The sequence below is a fragment of the Trichomycterus rosablanca genome, chromosome 12 (assembly GCF_030014385.1).
Source record: "Trichomycterus rosablanca isolate fTriRos1 chromosome 12, fTriRos1.hap1, whole genome shotgun sequence".
Taxonomy (NCBI): Eukaryota; Metazoa; Chordata; class Actinopteri; order Siluriformes; family Trichomycteridae; genus Trichomycterus; species Trichomycterus rosablanca.
In genome coordinates, this window is record NC_085999.1 from 8,605,754 (window position 1) to 8,628,640 (window position 22,887).

The window sequence follows — 22,887 nt, forward strand, 5'->3', positions numbered from 1 at the left end:
CGCACCATAATAAATTGAGCTTTCCCATCTCATTTATTCAGCAACATGTCTTGCCAGTATGATGTGGATATTGTGTTCTTACTCTGTGGATTTCGGCACAAAAAACTGAATTGGTTGTGCTATTGAAATCATACAGTCTAGAGAGAAATTACACTGCAGCCCCATGTGCTCGGGAAGTCCACAAAACTCCCTGGAGTCGTATTAAATACCCCGGACTCGTGCACACATATATGCACATCCTTCTCCTTTATCTTAGCCCATTTTCCTTGTTTTAGCACAGCATTGCTATTCTGCTGCTGTGTAGTAAGACAGAGAGTGAGCATGTATGGATTCCTGGGGGAGGGAAGCCCATATTGTGTTCTAAATACAAAAACTGCAGTACACGATGCACCTCTAAATAAAGCAATACCATTATAATCTGCGTCTCTTCTGTTTTCATGTGTTTCCTGATGATCACTGTCTCACAGTCAGCTCAAGGTTAAACAGCTGGGATGGCAGTTTGTGGATTTGTTATGCTAATGTTCTAATACCCTATTTACAGCAGAATCCTGCTCTGTGGATCATGCATTATATATCACTATTCCCTGATGTCCCTTTGTCTGACAGCCTTCGCTTAGGCTGATCCAAAACATCAGGTCTTTATAAATTCCTTTCTTTTTAAAGAGACACATTTTTGTTTTATTTTGAGTTTTGAATTGGTTTCAAATTAGAAATATAATTTACTAATGCAGCTTATTCAGGTCCGGATCAGTTCTAATGCATTTATGGGGTCATTATCTGGATAGAGTATTGAGACTAGAATAAAGCAAAAAAAGGCAACAATACTTAAAATGAAAATGTCAGTTTTCAGTATTATGTTTCATTATTTTGAAGAAAGTTTTTAAAACATAGCTTAGTGAGCTGCATGCAAGTATTTATTTAACATTTTAAACTGGACACTACTTTCGACATGTTGATTATTTTATTTTGAGTATAACATTCTTTATTAAAAGGTTAAATGAAAAATTTAATATAATAAATGCTTATTTTTATTGGGTAGCACTTTCACCTCACAGCAAGAAGGTCCTGGGTTTGATCCCAAGGTGGGGTGGTCTGGGTCCTTTCTGTGTGGAGTTTGCATGTTCTCCCCATGTCTGTGTGGGTTGGAGATACAAAATTGTCCATGACTGTGTTTGATATTAAACTTGTGAACTGATGAACCTTGTGTAATGAGTAACTACCGTTTTTGTCATGTGTAACCAAAGTGTGTAAAACATGATGTTAAAATCATAATAACAAATACAAATAGTAAATTATTAAATTCTAATCACACTGTGGAAAAATGCTCTATTGCATAATCGGACATCTTTAAATAAAGTAGGACACATTCAGTCACCCTGTCCTGGTAATTGTGGACGACTGTTGTCCACAGTGGTATGTTTTAATGCAGACTCCTTTTGTTGTTTTCTCGCAGGTTGAAAACAGACCCAAATACTACGGTCGAGAGTGAGTATAAGCACCAGTGTTCTAGTTTTTCTATTCTTGTCTGTATTTATTTGTAACTGTTTTCAATATTTGGGTAATGTAATATGCTATATGGTACATTTTTCCCCTCAGGTACCATGGTATGATCTCCAGAGAGGAGGCTGATCAGCTGCTGAGTGTTGCTGAAGGAAGTTACCTTATAAGAGAAAGCCAGAGACAACCTGGCACCTACACCTTAGCCTTACGGTCAGTGAAGTAGTTTTCTCATAGGTTGTCCAGTCCTTCATGTTTTAGTTTAATTTAGTTTTTAGAATCAATTTTACATCTGTTGGCATTTATATGATTAATTAAAACTGAATGTGAGCTTGTGTGTGCAACATCAACATCCACGCTGACAGTAACCTATGTTCCGGGGGTTTTAGATGCACTATACGTGAACACACATACGGGTGCACCCTTGATGTTGCTCCCAAGTCCAGTTAAATAAAAGGGTTGGTTCAGCATGGGCATCCGGTGTAATGATTTGTTCCAAATCAAATATGTGATCGAATGATCCGGTGTGGTGACCCCTAATGGGAGCAGCTATAGGGAACCATTATCATTGTCATTGTGTCCCTTACAAATATGTCAAACAGGACTCACATTTGACATTTTTTTTTTTACATTTGACATTTTTTTTGACGTTGTGACTAGCCACAGTCTTCAAGCAGTTAGGATTAAGGGCCTTGTTTAGGGACCCACAGTAGAAACTTAGTTTAATATCAAGAGGTCACTCAGGTCAATTGTACTGTATTATTATACAGTAATTAATTAATTACATTATGTCTGTGATTATGGCTGAAGGGCTGATTTTCATTGGAGAGGAAGCAGGAAACTGGATCTCATGCAAAATTACAGCAACTCCCTGCAGTGCTATATTACTGTGACCTGACTCTCTCTGGGAGTCTAAATGAACACACAGGAAACACACGCAGTATTCTGAACTCCACTATTACTTTTCATCAGTTATTAGAACAGGAGCAAAAGCAGTAAGTAAATACTGTATAACCCTGAGCTTTGGTTTAGGTGCAGTTTATTGTACTGTGCTTTTTATCTGGTTGGCTAGCAAACCTCTCAAATAAGGCTGTAGTGTTGTTGTTAAAATACTGTATAACAGGTCATTTGAACCAAAATGAAAACTTCTCAGGAACATCTGTACACTCTTTACTCTCATTAAAATAAATAAATTACAAAAACCCAGTGACCACCTGCCAATCCATAATACTTGACCTGTTATATAACTAAAATCGTCTTGCGTCTGTTCGTGTATAAGTCAGTATTTATAGCCTAAATTAAATGTGCTGTGCATCATGAGTATGTTGTTGACGTTGAGAGATGTCAGTGCACTGTGCCTCATCAATATTCAGTTACCTGATCGATTTCATTTAATGGACTCATTGATCTTGGAATTGAATTGACATTGCATTTAGGTAGAATAATGCATAATTAATCTTTACTTTTGCCATCAAGTACAAAGTCTAAACATAAAGTCATTAAGACCATTTAAAATATGTTTATTTTTATTGCAGGGTTTCCTGCCTGCCTTATGACCACATAACCATGACCATCCATATTTATTTACTTTCGGTCTCTTTATTGAGATACAAACAGAAAATACTGGAGATTTTGACACAAAATTTAAAAAACACACAATTTCCCACCATTTTTATTTACATTTAGTCTTTTTTTTTTCAATTTCTATCTCTGTCCAGGTGATTCCATACTGCCTCTAATTTTCAGGTCAGGACTGACAGCATTTTATCAGCTGTTTTTCTCCAAATATAATTTTGCTGCATTAGCAGTGTGGTTGGGATTGTTTTCATGCTGAAAAACAAAACCATTCCCAATCAGGTGCTTTCCAGAAGGAATGACATGGTTAATTAAAACCTGTCTGTACTTATCAGTACTTTTTAGTACTTATCATCTTCAAGTCAAGTCTTGTTTGAATAAACGCAGAAGGGTTTTTTTTTTATGCGGTTTTTTTTCTCCCATTTTCTCCCAATTTAGCATAGTCAATTTGTCTTCCACTGCTTTATTTTTTTTATTTTTTATTTTTTTGCAGTTGAGGAGGGTATATTGTTGCTCACGCCTCCTCCGACCCGTGCGCAGTCCTTAACGGAACCCTTTTCCACCCATGCACTCTGCACAGGCGCCTCTATCCGCCAATCAGGGTCCTTACACAGCATTTGAGGACCCCGCCCACATATTCTGGTCCTTCCTCTCTGCAGACACTGCCTTCGTTTTTAATGGGCTTTCTTTACATGATTTAGTCTATCATAAATCAGTTTGGCTGAGAAATGTGTATTAGCAACAGAAAGCTGTTACTGTGGATTACAAGTAAAAAAATAAAAAGAAAGGTTATAATATAATTTTACTCTTTGCTCTTGGAATTACTCCTCAGGTGACAGAATAAAATTGGTTGCTTATTTATTCTATTTAATAGTCAAATGCTTGGGTTTAATAAATAATTTGGTAATTATTAAGTTACATAAGGTGCTATGTAAGGTGATGCATTGAGTGCATCGTTATAGCCCCCCCACACACACACCCAATATCCACATCCAATGGTGTCAAATGTGCAGTCAAAACAAAAAACTTTAACTGATCTGAAAAACTTAAATCTAACGCTGTTACATTTTATTAAAAAAATTACCTCCCTGTCTTCCATCACCACCTACTCACTGGTCTGTCAAAAAGTATGTGGGCTAGGGCTGCGGAATACTGTTAGATTAGAGGGTTTCACTATTTTATTGTTTTTAGACCTGGTGATAAACAGGACTATTTATATTTTACAGTGAATAAGTTATTTATTTGAATGTATTGTTTGAAAAAAAAGAATAAGATAAGAATTGAATACTCTGTGATGTATTTCGATTTCTGAGGTTTTTTTTTTTACCCTGTAGCTGTTTTGCTGTTGTGTTGGTTGATTAAAGTCAAGGCTGCTTGTATTCTACTTATTGATCCTAAAGCTGCTCTCTCTTAACCGCTAAGTGCTTTACTTCAGAAAGATGATATGGCCAGTGGTAAACATTTGTGTGTGTGATCTGAGGATAGCTCAGCATCCCTGCATTCCCATCAGGTTCTTTCTTAGCTGTGCAATCAGAGCCCAGTTCAATATCTGGTCATATTACTAGTCCTTTTTTCCACCCAGCATTTCACCCATCCTGTCATTCTTTACCTGCTCATTTGCTCTGTTGTCCTTTCTCTATTCCACATTAATGGTTCTTCCAGCACTCAGTTGTCCTGTCTGTCCTTCTTTCAGCTTCGGGAACCAGACTCGCAACTTTCGCCTCTATTATGACGGGAAGCACTTTGTGGGAGAGAAGCGGTTCGAGTCGATCCATGACCTGGTCACTGATGGCCTGATCACACTGTATATCGAAACCAAAGCAGCTGAGTACATTGCCAAGATGACCATCAACCCCATCTATGAGCATGTAGGCTACACCACATTGAACCGCGAGCCAGCGCTGAAGAAACCTGCAGTTGTTTACACGCATGTGACTGATGGGAAAGTGGCACCTGAAGAGGACGGTGGCCTGGAGGAAAGAGTAAGTCTGCGTTTTACTTTTTATGCCTTTGTGCTTAATCTTGGTGCACTTTTACTCTACAAGAGAAATGAAAGAAAAGGGGTTGATGTGAATCATGGGATGTTATGGTGTACCATTAATACTTTGTACAATAGTGTTCAGTTAAGATTAGAGCTAAAAGATATTTGATACATTTCAGATTTATTCAAAATATGTTTTTGTGATATTCTGTTGTCAATAGGCTTCCAGTAGTCACCAGATCTGAATATAAAAGCGCACCCTTGAGCTGTGCAGCTGACAAATTCTGCTGCAGTTATGTCAGCAAAACACTAAAAGAATGCTTTTTAAATGTTGTGGAATCCTGAGTTTTTGGGTGGTGCAGTGTTAAAACACGCTGGCCCACAATTGCTGACATTTCGAACTCTCAGGTCTAAATCTAAGCTCTGCTGTCGGCCAGCCGGGCGCCTACATGTGCCGGAGTAATTCCTCATAACTGCAGCAATTGCACCCTCTGGTGGCTGATTGATGGCACCCGCACAGAGACGGGGGATTATGGAGACCAGTGCGTGACTCTTCACGTGCGATACGGATCTCTGTAACCAGAACCCTGATTGTGATTAAAAGCATCACACATTTAAAATACAAATAGCCAAATATCTATTTTTATTGAGCAAACATCCATACAGGTGATGCAGTGGTACAGCAGGTAGTGTTGATGCAACACAGCTCTGCCATCTGACTAATCAGGACAAAGTGGAAAAGCTTGGCATTGAAACAATTAGGATTTACTGAATCAACTGGGCGGCACAGTGGCTCAGTGGGTAGCACTGTCGCTTCACAGCAAGAAGGTCCTGGGTTTGATCCCCAGGTAAGGGGTGAAGTTTGCATGTTCTCCCCGTGTCTGCGTGGGTTTCCTCCGGGAGCTCCGGTTTCCTATCACAGTCCAAAGACATGCACATGAGGTGAATTGGAGACTAAATTGTCCATGACTGTGTGATATTAAACGTGTGAACTGATGAATCTTGTGTAATGAGTAACTACCTGTCCTGTCATGAATGTAACCAAAGTGTGTAAAACATGACATTAAAATCACTCACATATTGATGTCAAATATCCATATGAGTGATGTTTAGGATATTTGAGAAACATTGAATGCCAAATGTAATATTTGCTCATCTTTACCACAATATTGTTTTATTGCATTTATAATATTGCAGAGTTCTTATGAGCCCACAAGCAAATCACAAAATGTTTTACTGTGTGAACATCGTGACCAATCTCAGCAGTCCCAGAGGGGTGAGTGTGGGTGTTTTGATGAGTCACAGTGTTCATATGATCCATAAAAAAAATTAGTTATTACATGAAGATGAAAACATAAATAGCCCATTTTCTTTGAAATGAAATGTTCTGAGTGTTCTGTTTATTAGTTTCTGGTTTGCTTTATTTTTCTTTGCATGTAGAAGGGACTTGTATCTGGCTGTGATCATTATTAAATCTCTTCTGTAGTATTATATGAAATACACCGACCAGGCATAACATTATGACAGGTGAAGTGAATAACACTAATTATCTCTTCATCACGACACCTGTTAGTGGGTGGGATGTATTAGGTAGCAAGTGAACATTTTATCCTCAAAGTTGATGTGTTAGAAGTAGGGGTGTAATGATACACTTTACCCACGATCCGATACAATTCACGATACTGGGTTCACAATACGGTTTTTTTTCTGATTTTTTTTTTTTTTTAACAAAATGAAATTGAAGACAAATTATGACCGTTTCCTTTTATTATTTCTCTTAAAAAAATAAAATTAAATATTTTATTTATCTAAATAATATTTCTGAGGTAGGTACAAACTATGTAAAACAATGCTGCACATTTCCCTTTTTGTGTAAAAAAAAAAAAATGAAATGAAATTTTAAAACAAATCCCACATTAAATAAATGAATGAATAATACAAATAAAGAAAGTGTCCTCACATAAATACATTTGGCTGGAAAATCCCGTACAACTCTGTGTAGTGATGTCAACCAGGCGAGGTCAATAGCGCCAGTGCCTTCTGCTGTTTAAAGTGAATATCGACTAATTTTACATGAATTACTAATCCGAATCGTGGCACATGTGCACCGATTTTTAACTGCCTTGTGGTGCATCGTTACATCTCTAGTTAGAAGCAGAAAAAATTGACAAGCATAAGGATTTGAGCGAGTTTGACAAGGGCCAAATTGTGATGGCTAGGCGACTGGGTCACAGCATCTCCAAAACTGCAGCTCTTGTGGGGTGTTCCCAGTCTGCAGTGGTCAGTATCTATCAAAAGTGGTCCAAGGAAGGAACAGTGGTAAATTGGCGCCAGGGTCATGGGCGGCCAAGGCTCATTGATGCACGTGGGGAGCGAAGGCTGGCCCGTGTGGTCCGATCCAACAGACGAGCTACTGTAGCTCAAATCCTGAAGAAGTTAATGCTGGTTCTGATAGAAAGGTGTCAGAATACACAGTGCATCACAGTTGCAGGGCTGTTTTGGCAGCAAAAGGAGGATCAACACAACATTAGAAAGGTGGTCATAATGTTATGCCTAATTGGTGTATGTTAAATATGAGTTATATTCAGATATTAATTCACACTTTTTGTGCTTGTGTTTAGAATATGACATTGATATGATAGTTAATTTTTTTATTGAATGATATCCTACCAAATAATATATCACTCATATATCACTGCTAATGGTCTTGTGCATCATACTTCTCTCCTCAAAGTTTAATTCTGAATATTATGTTTAAAAAAAGTAATTTGTTTGCGGGGCATGAAACTCAAATTGAAAAGCTCTTTCTGATGTTTTTATAATATTTTTTTTTCTTCATGTCCTGCCACTCTGACTCAATTTAGCCTGTAAATGATTAGACACGTAGAGTTACTGGATTAGTGTCGGGTTGTGTTTATTAAGTCTGGATTTGTACATTAATTTCCCCAGTATATCTAGTGAGCTGTCTCTGCTTGGAAAAACAGCCTTCCATGTTTACATTTGTTGCATGTGCACGGCCCATAAACGGCTTCCTGAAATTCTCCTCAGCCAGACCCTGACAGAGACTCCCGCACTTACTCGTGACTCATGAACTTTTGACTCCGGAAAGTTTCCTCTCTTTCTTTTGAGAAAAGAAAAAATCTGACTCACTGTTCGTTCATGGAAGAAGATCAGCATGTTTTGGAGTAGAAGTGTTTTGGATGTTAAAAATAGAAAGCTTTCTGATAATTTAGGGTTATTTTTGATGGGAAGGTGGATTTGCTGTTCTGTGTTGCCTCATAAGTGTAAGTGGGTGAGTAAGGCTGCATTCACATGGACTTTCCTGGCAGCTTTCAAAAGACAGACAGAATTGTGTTTGTGTGTGGAGTTGAAAAACTTGTGTCCTTAGATACACAATGTGTACTGAATAGAGTAGAAAATAGTAACAGCGGACGCTCTGGTGGTGCAGCGGTAAACTACACTAGCACACCAGAGCCTGGATTTCTAATACATTGTATCGAATCTCAGCTCTGCCACCTGGTTGGGCTGGGCAGCCAAATGAACTGTTGAAATGAAATGATTGGCTGTTGTTCGTAGGGTTGGATGAGCCGGACTAGGGTTCCTCATAACTGGTGCAGTTATGACCTCTGCTGGCTGATTGGTGGCGTCTGCGCAGAGTTGGGGAATAATGTGGACAGGGTGTGGCTCTCCGTGCACAAGGCTGATCCTCATATGAACTTACCTTGTGCAGGTGAAAAGAGGCAGTCGGTACTGCAAACAAGTCAGAGATGGTCAGTTGCAAAGCTCCTCAGTCAGCAGTGGAGGGTTGTATCGGTAGAGGGGAAGCGTAACGCAATCAGGGTGATTAGATACAACTAGATTAGGGGAGAAAATTGGGGGGGGGGGGGGGGGGAAAGAAAATAGTAACGACAATGTTGCTTGTGCACTAATTTGTCATGAATTTAGAACAGAACAATGTGGATTGGGACGTAGCCATAAAAACGTAACTACTGCCTTTTTGTACACTGGATATCAGAACTAAAAAATTGTTTATCTATAAATTTAAATACCTGTTATATTCTAGTCTCAAAGTAATGTTCATTTTCCTTAACTATCATAACACTGTATGGCCAAAAGTATTTGGACACCTGACCATGAACGTGTTGCACATCACATTTCCAAAAACACGTGGTATTAAAATAGAGTGACCTCTGAGTGATACTTTCAGCTATAACAACAGCCACTCTTCTGATAAGGCTTCTCACAAGATAGATGTATGTCTGTGGGAATTTGTGTTCATTCAGTCAAAGGAGCATTTGTCTGGCTGGGCACTGATATTAATCAAGAAAGCTTCAATTGATGTTCCAGTTTGTTTTAAAGCTGCTGGTTTGGACTGAGGTCAGGGCTCTGTGCAGGCCACTGGAGCATCTTTAAACCAAGCTTTTTTTTATTGATCTTGCTTAGTTCACAGGGATATAGTCATGATGGAACAGGAAAGAGTCTTCCCTAAACTGTTGCTGCAAAGTTGGAAGCATATGATTTCCTATATACTGTATAATTGATTTATTACAGCTGTTAGCAATTGTTGTTGTTGAATCACATGAATTTAGTAATTACAATGCGTGTCCAAATACTCATGTCCATATATTGTGTGTAACTTATACTGGTGGTGTTACCTCAGTGGTTAAGGTACTGGACTAGTATTTAGAAGGTTGCAGGTTCAAGCCTTTCCACTGTGAAGTTGCCACTGTTGGACCCTTGAGCAAGGCCCTTAACCCTCAATTGCTTGAATTGAATTCAGTCATAATTGTAAGTAACTTTGGATAAAAGCGTCTGCTAAATGCCACAAATGTAAATGCTCCAGTTTTCTCCCACAGTCCAAAGACATGCAAGTGAGGTGAATTGGAGATACAAAATTGTCCATGACTGTGTTCGATATTAAAACTTGTGAACTGATGAATCTTGTGTAACCAGTGATTATCTGTCCTGTCATGAATGTAACCAGTGTGTAAAACATGATGTTAAAATTCTAAAAAATAAATAAATACATTTTGTTGTAGCATGATGATTAATTTCAACTCATAACAATCTGAGCCAGCCAATAGGAAACGATGCTGCAGCTGCCATATGCTGGCACCACACACAATCAGCTCAGCCACACAAATAATCAGCTAACTAAAGAGCAAATCAGCAGCGTTTTCAACCCGCACTAATTACACACGCAGTCATTATCAGCAGTCGTAGCTTGGTTTATTAGGGAGGGTGCAAATGCATATAAATACTGTTCATGAGAAGAGAAGAGAATTGTCTACAGCTGAGATGCTCTAATTGGTGTTTTGCCTTTTGGAACATTATAATTTGGATTGTTTTGTAGGTTTTGTGCTAATTCTTTTCACACAAATAATTATGTTGATACATCTGTGATTGGAATGTCATGTGTAGTTCATATAAGAGTTCATAAAAATACATGCAGGATTATTAACCATTTAATTATCAGCTTAACCATTTGGTTAAGCTTACTTGGAGTCTAAATACTTGGGTAAAAATAAGCTGTATTACTCCTTGGTAGACTTGTTAAACTTCAAAATATTGGTAGATGACTGTGGTATTAAGAAAACAGCCTTTCTAACCTATATGTCAACTTGAAGCTAGCAGCTGATACACTGATCAGCCATAACATTAAAACCACCTCCTTGTTTCTACACTCACTGTCCATTTTACCATATAGAAGCACTTTGTAGTTCTACAATTACTGACTGTAGTCAGTCTGTTTCTCTGCATGCTTTGTTAGCCCCCTTTCATGCTGTTCTTCATTGGTCGGGACCCCCACAGGACCATCACAGAGCAGTAATTGTAGGACTACAGTCAGTAATTGTAGGACTACAAAGTGCTTCTATATGGTAAGTGGAGCTGATAAAATGGACAGTGAGTGTAGAAACGAGGTGGTTTTAATGTTATGGCTGATCAGTGTTAATCATCCATGAAAGTTGCATCATTTATGTGATCGTATCATCTGTTTGGTGGAAGCTTGTTAAAAAATACTGTGTTGTTGTTGGTATAGTCGTAAGAAACTAATAAACATTATTTTCTTGGTGAGACCATTAAAGAGTTAAACAGTTTTACAGCACTTTTTACTTGCTTGTGTAAACCTTTGGCATGTTCGATTCCAAATATTTCACCAGCTTGTGTTCCCATCCACAGGTGATTGGTGTAAATAAACAGTTTGAAAGCATAAACTGTTAAGACGTCAGACATGTTTGTCCTAGTTTTCTGACGTGAATGACTGTAACAGCTTCTGCATCGTGTGTTTTTTTTCTGTGAGGTATCTGCTGTAGGTGGATGTGGTGGGAGGCTTTTTAAAGATGTTGGATTATTTCGTTTAGATTTGTATGCGTATAAAATGTGTGTAGGTGTGAAATAAGAGGCGTAATATTGAGACAGCTCGCTGTGCTTTCAAGTGTGAAGGAATTTCTTTTTTTCAAGAATTCACAAGCCTTCAGCTTCCAGCTACGTGATAATCACTGATGTACACACCGGAAATATACGCAAATGCTGTTCCCATGGAAACATGACCTGCTTTTAGCGGAGTGAACCCTGAGTAGAGCCTTTAGCTAGTTGACATTCTTTATATTTTTTATCCACACCTCATAAATTTTTGATTCATTCAGGTCAGAGCCATACAATTTGATCAGGGTTTTGTGGACATTCCATACGGCCCATATTAAGATTTTAACGTCATGCTTCATACTTTTTGGTTACATTCATGACAGGAAACGGTAGCCACTCATTACACAAGGTTCATCAGTTCACAAGGTTATATTGAACACAGTCATGGACAATTAGTATCTCCAATTTACCTCACTTGCATGTCTTTGGACTGTGGGAGAAAACCGGAGCACGCGGAGTAAACCCACGCAGGCATGGGGAGAACATGCAAACTCCACACAGAAAGGACCCGGACCGCCCCACCTAGGGATCGAACCCAGGACCTTCTTGCTGTGAGGCGACAGTGCTACCCACTTAGCCACCGTGCCACCCTTTTTTACATACATGAATAGGTGGCCTCCACCTCCGAGCCACTAGTCAAGTCAAGTCAACTTTATTTATATAGCGCTTTTTACAATAGACATTGTTTCAAAGCAACTTTACAAAATCCAGGACCAACAGATACAAAAAACCCCTGTTGAGCAAGCCGAGGGCGACTGTGGCAAGGAAAAACTCCCTGAAAATTACAGGAAGAAACCTTGAGAGAAACCAGACTCAGCAGGGCCCATCCTTCTTGGGTGGCCAGGAGGATACTTTAAATAAATACACGATTTACACAGAGCATACGAACACAGAATTAAATGATCTAAAAGTTATAACTGGTAATAAATAGATAAATAGATAAATAATAATAGAGTTGTTCTTCGCTGTAGTCTTCAATAATGTCTGTAGTGATTTCTTGTCATTCTTGGTGCAATTACTCCATACCCGTCACATCTGGCAGGAGCAGCATAGTTGTCACGGCAGTCTCGACTTTAATCCTTAACCTCGGCAAGTAAACAGGTTTCCATCAGAATGCCTTTGGAGTAAAACAACAAAGAATGCTGTCTTTAAAAAACGATTAAAAACTCACCTTTTTACTAAACACTTAATCTGACTTGTACTTACTAACACTCACTAACACTGATTTATTTCTTTGGAAAAAAAAGTTCTAACAGGTTTTAGCAGATTTGTGTTCTTGGACTGTTGTCTACTTAAACTAGAGTAAGGTAATGTTTACTGTGGAAGCACTTCTGCACGTCGCTCTGGATAAGAGCGTCTGCTAAATGCCAAAAATGTAAATGTATAGATGTGGCAGAAATACCTCTGCATAGTAGCACTCTGTTCTCAGCTCTATAATGCACCATTTAATATTTATTCATCAGTGACTATGCAGCAGTTATGAAACCAACCCTCTCATGACCTAAATATAGCACAGAAAATCCTCTCATTGAACACCGTGTTCCTAACTAGAATGCAATAGTACATTGCAGTAGAGCTTACATTTTAAATGTATTGGTTTGTAATAGTTTTTTGCAGACCCCTTTATCCTGGACAGGGTCGGGTGGTTCCGACACCACCCAGAAACACGTGCAAGGCAGCAATGCATCATAAAGAGTGGCCATCTATCATAGAGTAACACACATTCACACACTCAATTACACACAGGGGCAATTTACAGCCCCTCTGTCTAATGCACATTTGTTAGAGATGGTAGAAGACCAACAGACCCGAGGAAGTCCTACATAGACACATGGAGAAAATGCAAAACCCAGGCCCCATGTTACAGTTTGTATCCTACTGTAGATGAAATTTTGTGTACAGTTTATCTTTAGTGCCATTGTGAATGTCAGTGATTGGCCGTGTTTATATTCCAGTACACAGTACCATTAGGCAGATATGCTGTTTCATATAACACGTCCAGAAACATCTCATTCCATAATTCATGTAAGCTAGAGGAAATAATGTAACTTATTTACTTTTGTGTTAAGTGTTGTTGGGTGTAGCTAGTTTGCTTACAACATACTCAGACTGCCTGACTATCAAACTAGACTATCCTATTGTTTCACCTACTCAGACTGCCTGACCAATAAAAATAAACTCTTCTATTGTTATTGCAAACTCTAGACTTTCAGTAACCCTAAATTAGGCTAGGAAAGATTTCAGTAGGAAGCCAGAACAAATACTTGCAATGAAAATCCATGGCAAAATGACTCACTGCATGAGGTGTCTCAGTCCTGTTTTGTCCATTTCTGATACATTACTGGCATTAACAGCCATTGGTTGACTCACTTTATGCAAGGTGTAACTGACTAGCTGTGGTTCAGACTAATCTTTTTCTTTCCTAATTTTTAAGTGGGGCCAGTGATAGCTCAGTGGTTAAGGTACTGGACTAGTAAACAGAAGGTTGCCGGTTCAAGCCCCACCACCACCAAGTTGCCACTGTTGGGTCCCTGAGCAAGGCCCTTAACCCTCAATTGCTCATCGTGTTCAGCTCATTGTGTAAGTCGCTTTGGATAAAAAGCGTCTGCTAAATGCTGAAAATGTAAGTGCGTACAGCAATCTGAAACAGGTAGATTACTGTTACTACCTTTCTAATGTATCAATATATCATACACCAATCAGCCATAACATTAAAACCACCTCCTTGTTTCTACACTCACTGTCCATGTTATCAGCTCCACTTACCATATAGAAGCACTTTGTAGTTCTACAATTACTGACTGTAGTCCATCTGTTTCTCTACATACTTTTTTAGCCTGTTCTTCAATGGTCAGGGCCACCACAGAGCAGGTATTATTTAAGTGGTGGATCATTCTCAGCACTGCAGTGACACTGACATGGTGGTAGTGTGTTAGTGTGTGTTGTGCTGGTATGAGTGGATCAGACACAGCAGCGCTGCTGGAGTTTTTGGACCAACAGTCCAGCAGTGACAGCGAGGTGTTTAAAAACGCCATCAGCATTGCTGTCTTATCCACTCCTACCAGTACAACACACACTAACACACCACCACCATGTCAGTGTCACTGCAGTGCTGAGAATCATCCACCACCCAAATAAGCTAGCTACTCTGTAGTGGTCCTGTGGGGGTCCTGATCACTGAAGAACAGAATGATAGGGGGATAACAAAGCATGCAGAGAAACAGATGGACTACAGTCAGTAATTGTAGAACTGCAAAGAACTATATGGTAAGTGGAGCTGATAAAATGGACTGTGAGTGTAGAAACAAGAAGGTGGTTTTAATGTTGTGGCTGATCAGTGTATGTAATTATATTTAGCAAGGGTGTAAAACATTTCTGATCCATCTAAAAACTGGAACGTGGAATTTGCTTGAAGTAAATTTGAGTTCATGTGATTGAGACATACCTAAATGATTGGTTAAATGTGTTGGCTTACTGTGCGTTTCCAGTGTCAGTTAGGCAGGAAGGTAATGTGACTAGTATAAAATGGTATATGTTCTTGATGTACTCTCTAGCCAAACGTATGTGCATTATGGACCATGATCTTGCTGAACATCTCATTTTAATACCATGGGCATTTACGTGAAGATATTGTGGCTGATAAATCACCGGCTTAGTTGTTGAATTTGCTTCTTACAGTATTAAATGCACCAATTCAATTATGAAAAGTCAAAAAATTAAAATAGAATTTGCCATTACAAAAGCCCTACAAAAACCTGGTGAAAAAGCACACACAACTGTAATGTGTTTTTGTATCATAGCCAATGATGTGAAGTAATTTTATTTGTATATTGGACCATGCATCATGTGCAATGTGTGTTATCTTCATTTTTCATCATTTCATTTTTCATGTCTGTGTGTGTGTGTGTGCGCGTGTGTGTGTGTGTTAGAGAGAAAGAGAGAGAGAGTGATAGTCACACCTCATTTATCATTGTCCATGCCCCAACCACAACCTGATAATCTGTTTGTCTGGCCTTCTTGCCAAGTAAGCAAGAAAAAATAGTAGATATTTTTGGTATTGTATCTTTACAGAATGCATCATAGAAAGCCGACCTTTAAAAAGATAAAAGAACAAACAAAAATGGAAAATATCACTGTTTTATATTTTATATGTTTTTTTTCTCTCATTTTCTGCCAATTTAGTGTCGTGTATCCCTAATTTTTGCAGTTGAGGTGGGTATATTGCTGCTCACGCCTCCTCCAACACCCGCGCAGCCCTTAACGGAACCCTTTTCCACCCATTCACTCTGCACTGGCGCCTCTATCCTCCAATAAGGGCCCTTACACAGCATTCGACGACCCCGCCCACATATTCTGATCATCCCTCCCTTGCAGGCACTGCCAAATATGCCCACTAGATGTTGCCCAGCCGACTGGTGTCAACGCCGAGTTTCGAACCGAGGAGTTCAGAATCTCGGCACTGGTGCGCTAGCGGAATATCCCGCTGCGCCACCTGGGCGCCCTGTAAAACAATGTTTAAACACTAAACCAATGAAAATAAAATTATGGTTGCACCATCAAATCCTGTAAACCGAAAATCTAGTGAGCTGCGTTTCTGTTACTGGTAATGTTCAGCGTTTTAAAACGTAATATGGTTGCTGCAGTAAAATATTAAGGATACAGCAGATAAACCTGATACAGCTTTTAACATTTTTCAATGATTCGAGTGATTTTCTTTATTATTATTACATGCATGTGGTGAAATTATCAACATACAATGTGATATTTTGTCTTGAAGACACCATTTATCTTCCTTGTATAATTGTTGGTTCAGATTCATCCCTGTTTTTCCCCTGATTTTTTTTGTAAATACATAATCAGTGGTTTCCAGCTTGATGCAGTATATACAGCACCTTCCCGATAACAGATTCACCAGTTCACTCTAAATCTCTGCACTGCTATCAGCCCACCTTAGCAGAACACTGAGGAGGCGGATAATGGTGCAAATGTAGTTTTTGGCCGTGACAGCACTGCAGCTCTGGGCCACGAAAGCTTCTGTAAGTAAAGAAATGTTTAGTGCTGGTGTGTGAAGCATTTAGGGAGAATCAAGCACTGCAGATCCGGTTCTTCCATCTTCTGTACCATGACTATAGGACACACATGGGCATGTAGGTTAGATATTATGTAACGTTACATAATATATAATCTACATCATTCACCCAGAGAGACAAATCAGTTTTGTCTGAGGATGAATAAAAGGTATACGTGACTAAATAAAGCTAAACAATGAGGTTCCAGAAGAACAAATAACTTTCTCTTTCTGGAGAACTGAATTAGAACTCAGTATGCATTCATAATTTAAACATTTTCATCTAAAATTAGACAAACAAATCTTAAGACGTCTTTTTAAAAAGGAAGAAACAGAATTATTTACAGTTTAATGTCAGTTAGTTTTTAAGTAAAAGATGAAATTCCATGAATTTTATTAAAATATTTACATTTTGCTAAGGAGGAGTAGGTTTGCTTTTTCACCCTACAGAATTTCATATTTACCACCTAAAAACGTTGTACTTTACATGAAAGTAATTGGATGTGGGTTAGCTGTGCTTTATGCAGGAGCATCATATGGTGTATTTTTCTCTTCTATTTTACACAATGCTCAAGTAAACGTTCTTTTAACCATTAGAGCAACTTGTTTTTTGTTATGGAATTTTTAATCCCTTCTTTTAAATGAGTAAATTCTCCTGGTCTGATTGGATAGACATGATTAGCGTTGTTGTAAAGCTTGAGATGAATAAATTAAATACAAGTAACTATATTTAATCAGTCTAAACAAGGGTTTTAGCATGGTAGTGTGTGTTGCACTGGTGGGACTGTGTCAGGTGCAGCAGTGTTATTGGGATTGTTCTACACCTCAGTGTGAAAGATGTAAGGAAAATTGTGCTCCAACCAAAACTATAAAGCCAGCAGCATCAGAAAGTGAAAAACAAACATTAGAAGATTAACCCACATTGTGTTTTAAAAAGTAAGTAGCACGTGTCTCTATAACTGCAATGAGTGCTAACAGTAGAAATTTCTAATAGAGACCAGTAGATTTAAACAGTATTTAAGAATCCCAGTAACACTACTGCACCTGATACACTCAAACCAGAGCAATACACACTACCATGTTGTTTCCATATCAAATCAAAGTAAACTCAAAGTTTATTTGTCACATACACACAATCATGTGTCATTGCAGTGCTGAGAATGGTCCACCACCCTAGCATGATCTGGTCTGTTGGGATCTCTTTTAGTTTATAAATGGGGTACAAGGTGGTGACAAGCTATATAGGTAAGCCAATGGGTTACAGTTAGTTCATGTTTTCCCACAAAGTTCATGTATTGAGGTGTAGCTTATAACAGTGCTTGGTGGTCAGTCTGTGTGTGTATGATTGAATTTGAAATAATAATACACAATAATAATTAATCAATCATGTTTGAGCTGTATAATCTGTATTAAAAATGACTCAGGGCTGCTAAAAACTGATGATGTCATCATTCTGCTTTTTAGAAATCAGTACAATGAAGATTAAAAAAAATATCAGACACTTTATATAATGGTTCAGCCTTTCTGTTTAATTCGGTTAGAAGGACAGATATCCGAGTACTGGAAATAGGGATGGAGAAGAGGAAATGAGGAAGCCAGTCTAATGGTACTTAGATGATGCGCATCGGCAGTGCATTAAAACTTTTACATAACATCACTCTCGCCTACACTTAACCCACAACCACCCCTCAGCCTCCCAGCCTTCCGGCCTCCCTCCCTCCCTGACTTGTTCTACTTACCATTTTAGGTGGTTCCAGTTTTGGCAGCAGAACTTTAAATGAATGCTGGAACTGTCAGTGATGCAGCAGAACTCTTGTATAGGTGATAGTACTTAAAGTCATACAGAATCTGGTGAATAATCAAATAAGACATTGTTTAGTGAGGAAATATTTGGCAAAATATTATATAAGCACAATATAAGCACTGTTCCAATGTTTCAAATAATGAGGCTGGTTTGAAAGCCTGTAATGATATGTCTCTAATATTTCTGTCAGCCTCAATTTCGCAAAGAAAACGTCCTGAGTTTTTTCACACTCAAAACCTGTGGAAATAACAGCTTACATATAAATAGAAGTGAAGTGTAAATGAAGTGTTTATCCCATCAGGTTCATCTTTGCACTGTGTTACAGCTTATCACAAAAGGGATAAAAAAAACACACATTTAATTCATACACACAACGTGATTCCTGAGCTCCTGGGTTTAATCCTCGCTTCTAGTCACCGTCTCTGTGCAGTTTTACTGTTTTTATGTCCTGTGTGGGTTTTTTCTGCATACTGCATACTACTGTTTTCCTTCACCTGCCAGAAGCATGCAGAAGGTTTAAGTAGGGCAGTTGTAGCCTAGTGGTTAAGGTACGTGACTAGTAATCAAAATGTCACTGGTTTAAGCCCCACCACTGCCAGGTTGCCACTGTTGGTCCCTTGAGCAAAGCCCTTAACCCTCAATTGCTTAGGCAATATACTGTCACAATAATGTAAGTCGCTTTGGATAAAAGCGTCTGCTAAATGCTGTAAGTGTAATGAAATGGCTATTCTAGGTGTGAGTGAGTTTTGCTCTATGATATATTGCTGGCTTGTCCAAGATGTGCTCCAGCCTTGCGCTCTATTTATTTTTGAATGAATTTTTGCCTTTTTTTCCATGCATTTAATGGCCGGTCGGGTTGCGTGCTTCTATAATTGCTCCTCTTCCTTAAACCATCAAGTCTTTAGTAGTTCTCAGACTTCCTCTTGCTTTCACTAAAGGCTGAAAATGACTAAGTTAACAGCACTTTACCACTATCTATTTTACAAGTGCTGGTTGGGTCTGGGTGCCATTTGGGGAAACTGGCAGATCAATCCATGTCAATTAGTGGTGCGGCTTTAAGCAGCCCCATCTCAAGAGCCAGACGCCAACATTGCACTGAGCAGCAGGCAGCGCTATTAAACTCAGACGCTGAAGGCATCAGGTCTTGTTATTACACTAACGCACAGCAGTGGGAGAAAAGGGGGGATATAAAAGGCACAGAGCTGCTGTGCTGAACCCCATGATACGGCCTCCCGCCACTGGGTGAGCTTGTCACTGTGTGTACAGCAGCGGCGGCGCTATAGGTGTCCTACGCTAGCGGCCTTTCATCTCATCTCCAACCGTTTCATTCAGTCATCGTGCATTTGGCTCATTGATCTGGAAAGCAGCAGGCAGGAAGCTCTCTCTCATCCTGCCCAGCAATTGAGCTCCAGACTGGAAGAGGCTGGAGTTAGTGCACTGTAGTGGTATTGATTAGAGGAAAACTCATTGAAGGAAGTGACTGTGTGTGTGTTTGTGTGTAAGTGTGTGTGTTACAAGTAGGCCTGACTACTCCAGAAATCAGATCGAGGAGGAGGTCAAGTTTGAGGAAATACATAATCATACTAGGATAAAAAGAAACTGTGACAATGAAAGAGGGGGTGGGGGTATGAAAGAGAAAAGAGTGTTTATAATCTCTGTATGTGCACCAGAACCTGGGTGAGATGCTGATCATTCCTCACTGTGTTCAAAGTCTCAGTAAGACTATCAGAACCAGTCCTTCAAAGATGCATCAAAATCATGTCTGAAAGCTATCTGTGAGCTTAAGCTCCTGTAAAAAAAACTTGGAACTGTTTAATAGGAAATTTTTTACATTAATTGAATTATTTAACCCTATAACTATTTCTGGGGAAAGAAAAAAGTTGAAAAAAAAAAAAACTTGACCAATGGTGAGGACGTGTCTAATTTAACTATCAAACATGGCATCTAGCACAGCAGCATTAACTAGGATTAGTTAGTGTATGGTTGCCTGGTAAATTTTAAGAGGTAATACAACAGGTAATTAGTTACGAATAAAAAAAATCAACTATTTGTATATGTAACTGTGTTTATACTAGAAAGCGACACTAATTTCCTATGTAGAAGCAAGACTAGAAGCCATGATTAGCAGGTGACACAATGACCAAGGGACCTACAACATTTGCATATTGGACAGCATTGGAAAACACCTTGATCAATCTTGTGGCACAAGTGCTAGAATGTTCCAGCATCTGGCTCCCATTTAGCAATTTTATACCCAGAAAAAAAAGCTGTTAAATTAAGGCATAAAAAAGTCTTCTGCACCATGGCCACCAACTGGTGACAGTAGTGCCTCACCTCACAGGCACTAGAAGAATAAAGAAGAAGAAAGCCCTTGTTCGTTAAATATACATATACATGTGTACAATACAACTACATTCTTTCTTCGCATACCCAAACAAGCTGGGGTCAGAGCGCAGATTCAGCCGTTGTTCAGCGCCCCGAAGAAGACAAATTTAGGGGCCTTACTCAAGGGCCCAACAGTGGCTGCACAGCAGCCTGGATTTGATTTGCCAATTTTTCGATTGGTAGCTCAAAGCTCTACCCACTAGGTTACCACTGTCCCAAGAGACAAGGTATGAGCAGTATCAGCAACTTGTTGTCCATTAGTGCTTCATTTTAGACTTGAAAATACATGGATTTTCAGTGGTGCCCAGTTCACTTTATATTTATTTTATACCATAGAAACACAAAATGACCAGCAAAAACAACCCCACCTCACAAACACACACACTTACACACCATTTAATAGATTTAATTTGCAATAACTGACGTCTCCACTGCATCCACGGCTTTACGGTGACCAACCAGGTTCAAACCAGAGCCATACATTTCCAGCTGTTTTATACAGCTGTAGATCTGATAGTCCGAAGTGAGGAACAAACACACATGCTGTAAACAACCTGACCAGCATGAAAATGATTTTAGGCAGGCTAAATTACCACCCAGGCTTAAACCTATTAAAATTTATTCATTTACCAATTGAACCAGCTTGTTAGTACACTCATGTCGTATTTAAAGTCCAAACCCGAAACAAACGCTCAAAAAAAACAAAATAAAATATGAAAGACATTGGTAAGAAGCTTAAGCCAAGAAGTGCCAGTGTACTTTCTACCAAAAACACAAGCACACACACGAATTATGTTTTAAATCTGGCTGTTTTGGATTATTTAATGTTTTGCTGTGTTGGAAGTGGTTGGGTTTTGATTTAGGAAGCTGTACTAATCGTGATGACCGCATCTTGCAATAGTAATGCTATTTTTCTTATCTTATTTTTAATTGGACTGTTTTTTGTTGTTTGAGAGTAGTCAGAGCAGTTCGTTAACTGAAGCTGGGGCTAGTTTGTAAAGTCCGAATGTTGGCTCTTGAAAAAAAAAAGCATCCATGGACAAAAACCACCTCTAATTGGGTTTAGTGTTGGATGCCAGGATGCTGTGTGCCAGGTGCTGCATTGTGTTGAAGCAGATTTAATTACATTGTGATCGGAACATCAGACTGTGGGCTGTGCGACGGTTTCAGCCTGCCTGTTGATTTAGGAGGAAATTAATTTAAGATTAAATCTGTTGTTTATTTGTCACTTCATCATGCATTATGTGGTTCATTAAATGACCTGTTTCAAATGCTGGCATTTGTTTTTTGAGAGCGGGATTGATTTTTAAATGGTCGGAACTAGTGGTGTTTGGCTGTTAACAGTGTGTTGGTGCTTAACTTGGACTCGGAGGTGATGGATGACTCACTGGTTGGCCTTTGCAGACCTGCGCTCGTCTCTCGGGCTCCTCCACACTTCTGTGCGAGCTCCTGACGTTCGGTCCTTCCACCCACTCGCTTCCGTTCAGCTCAGGAGGACAGGAGGGGGTGGAGTGATTGCGTTGATAAGACCCTGACCAGCTCTGTTCTGATTGGCTGGTTTAAGCTGTGTAATCAGTGCGACTCTGGCTGAATCCCTCCCCCCCACCAGTGCTCCTCCACACCCCTTTAACTGGCTCTCTGTGAGGCAGCGTTCCAGAGAGAATATCTACTGCTCGCAGAGAGGAGAGGATTACCTCGACCACTCATCTCATATGCATATAGATGCTCAGACAGGCAGCTACACACTCCTACAATCCAGTGTCTCTTTTTACAACCCAACTGCTTCAGGACTCTTATTTTTGTGTGTGGTGTTTTTTTTTGTTTTTTTTTTTGAGTTTTGGCTTGTTTTGGTGGTCTTCAGTTCACAACCCATGGCTAAAGAAATGCAGGACGTTCTCGGTGCAGTGACAATTCTCTGAATCAGAGGCTCTATTTCTTTTTCTTCCATTCTGGCTACTGCGACATAACATTATAAAAAATGCCATCACGGGAGTCCTACGCGCTCAGTAAGGCTGAGAAAGCTCTGATGCACAAGACTAAGCAGGAAGGAAAGGAGCAGGAGCTACTCGCAGCCGCACTAGCCATGAGGATGCGTCCTCAGAAACCTCCTGCTACTTTCTGGCAACCTCTCAAACTGTTTGCTTATTCACA

General features: G+C 39.3%; 1 protein-coding gene across 1 annotated transcript in view; it reads left to right on the forward strand.

Annotated features, from left to right (window-relative positions):
• The window catches only part of chn1 (chimerin 1), a 56,743-nt gene that overhangs the window by 13,851 nt on the left and 20,005 nt on the right, over positions 1-22,887 (forward strand). Inside the window, exons 4-6 of the mRNA XM_063006695.1 lie at positions 1,454-1,485; positions 1,597-1,710; positions 4,766-5,054. Of these exons, the coding sequence (XP_062862765.1) occupies positions 1,454-1,485; positions 1,597-1,710; positions 4,766-5,054 (435 nt within the window). The remainder of the gene's footprint in view (positions 1-1,453; positions 1,486-1,596; positions 1,711-4,765; positions 5,055-22,887) is intronic.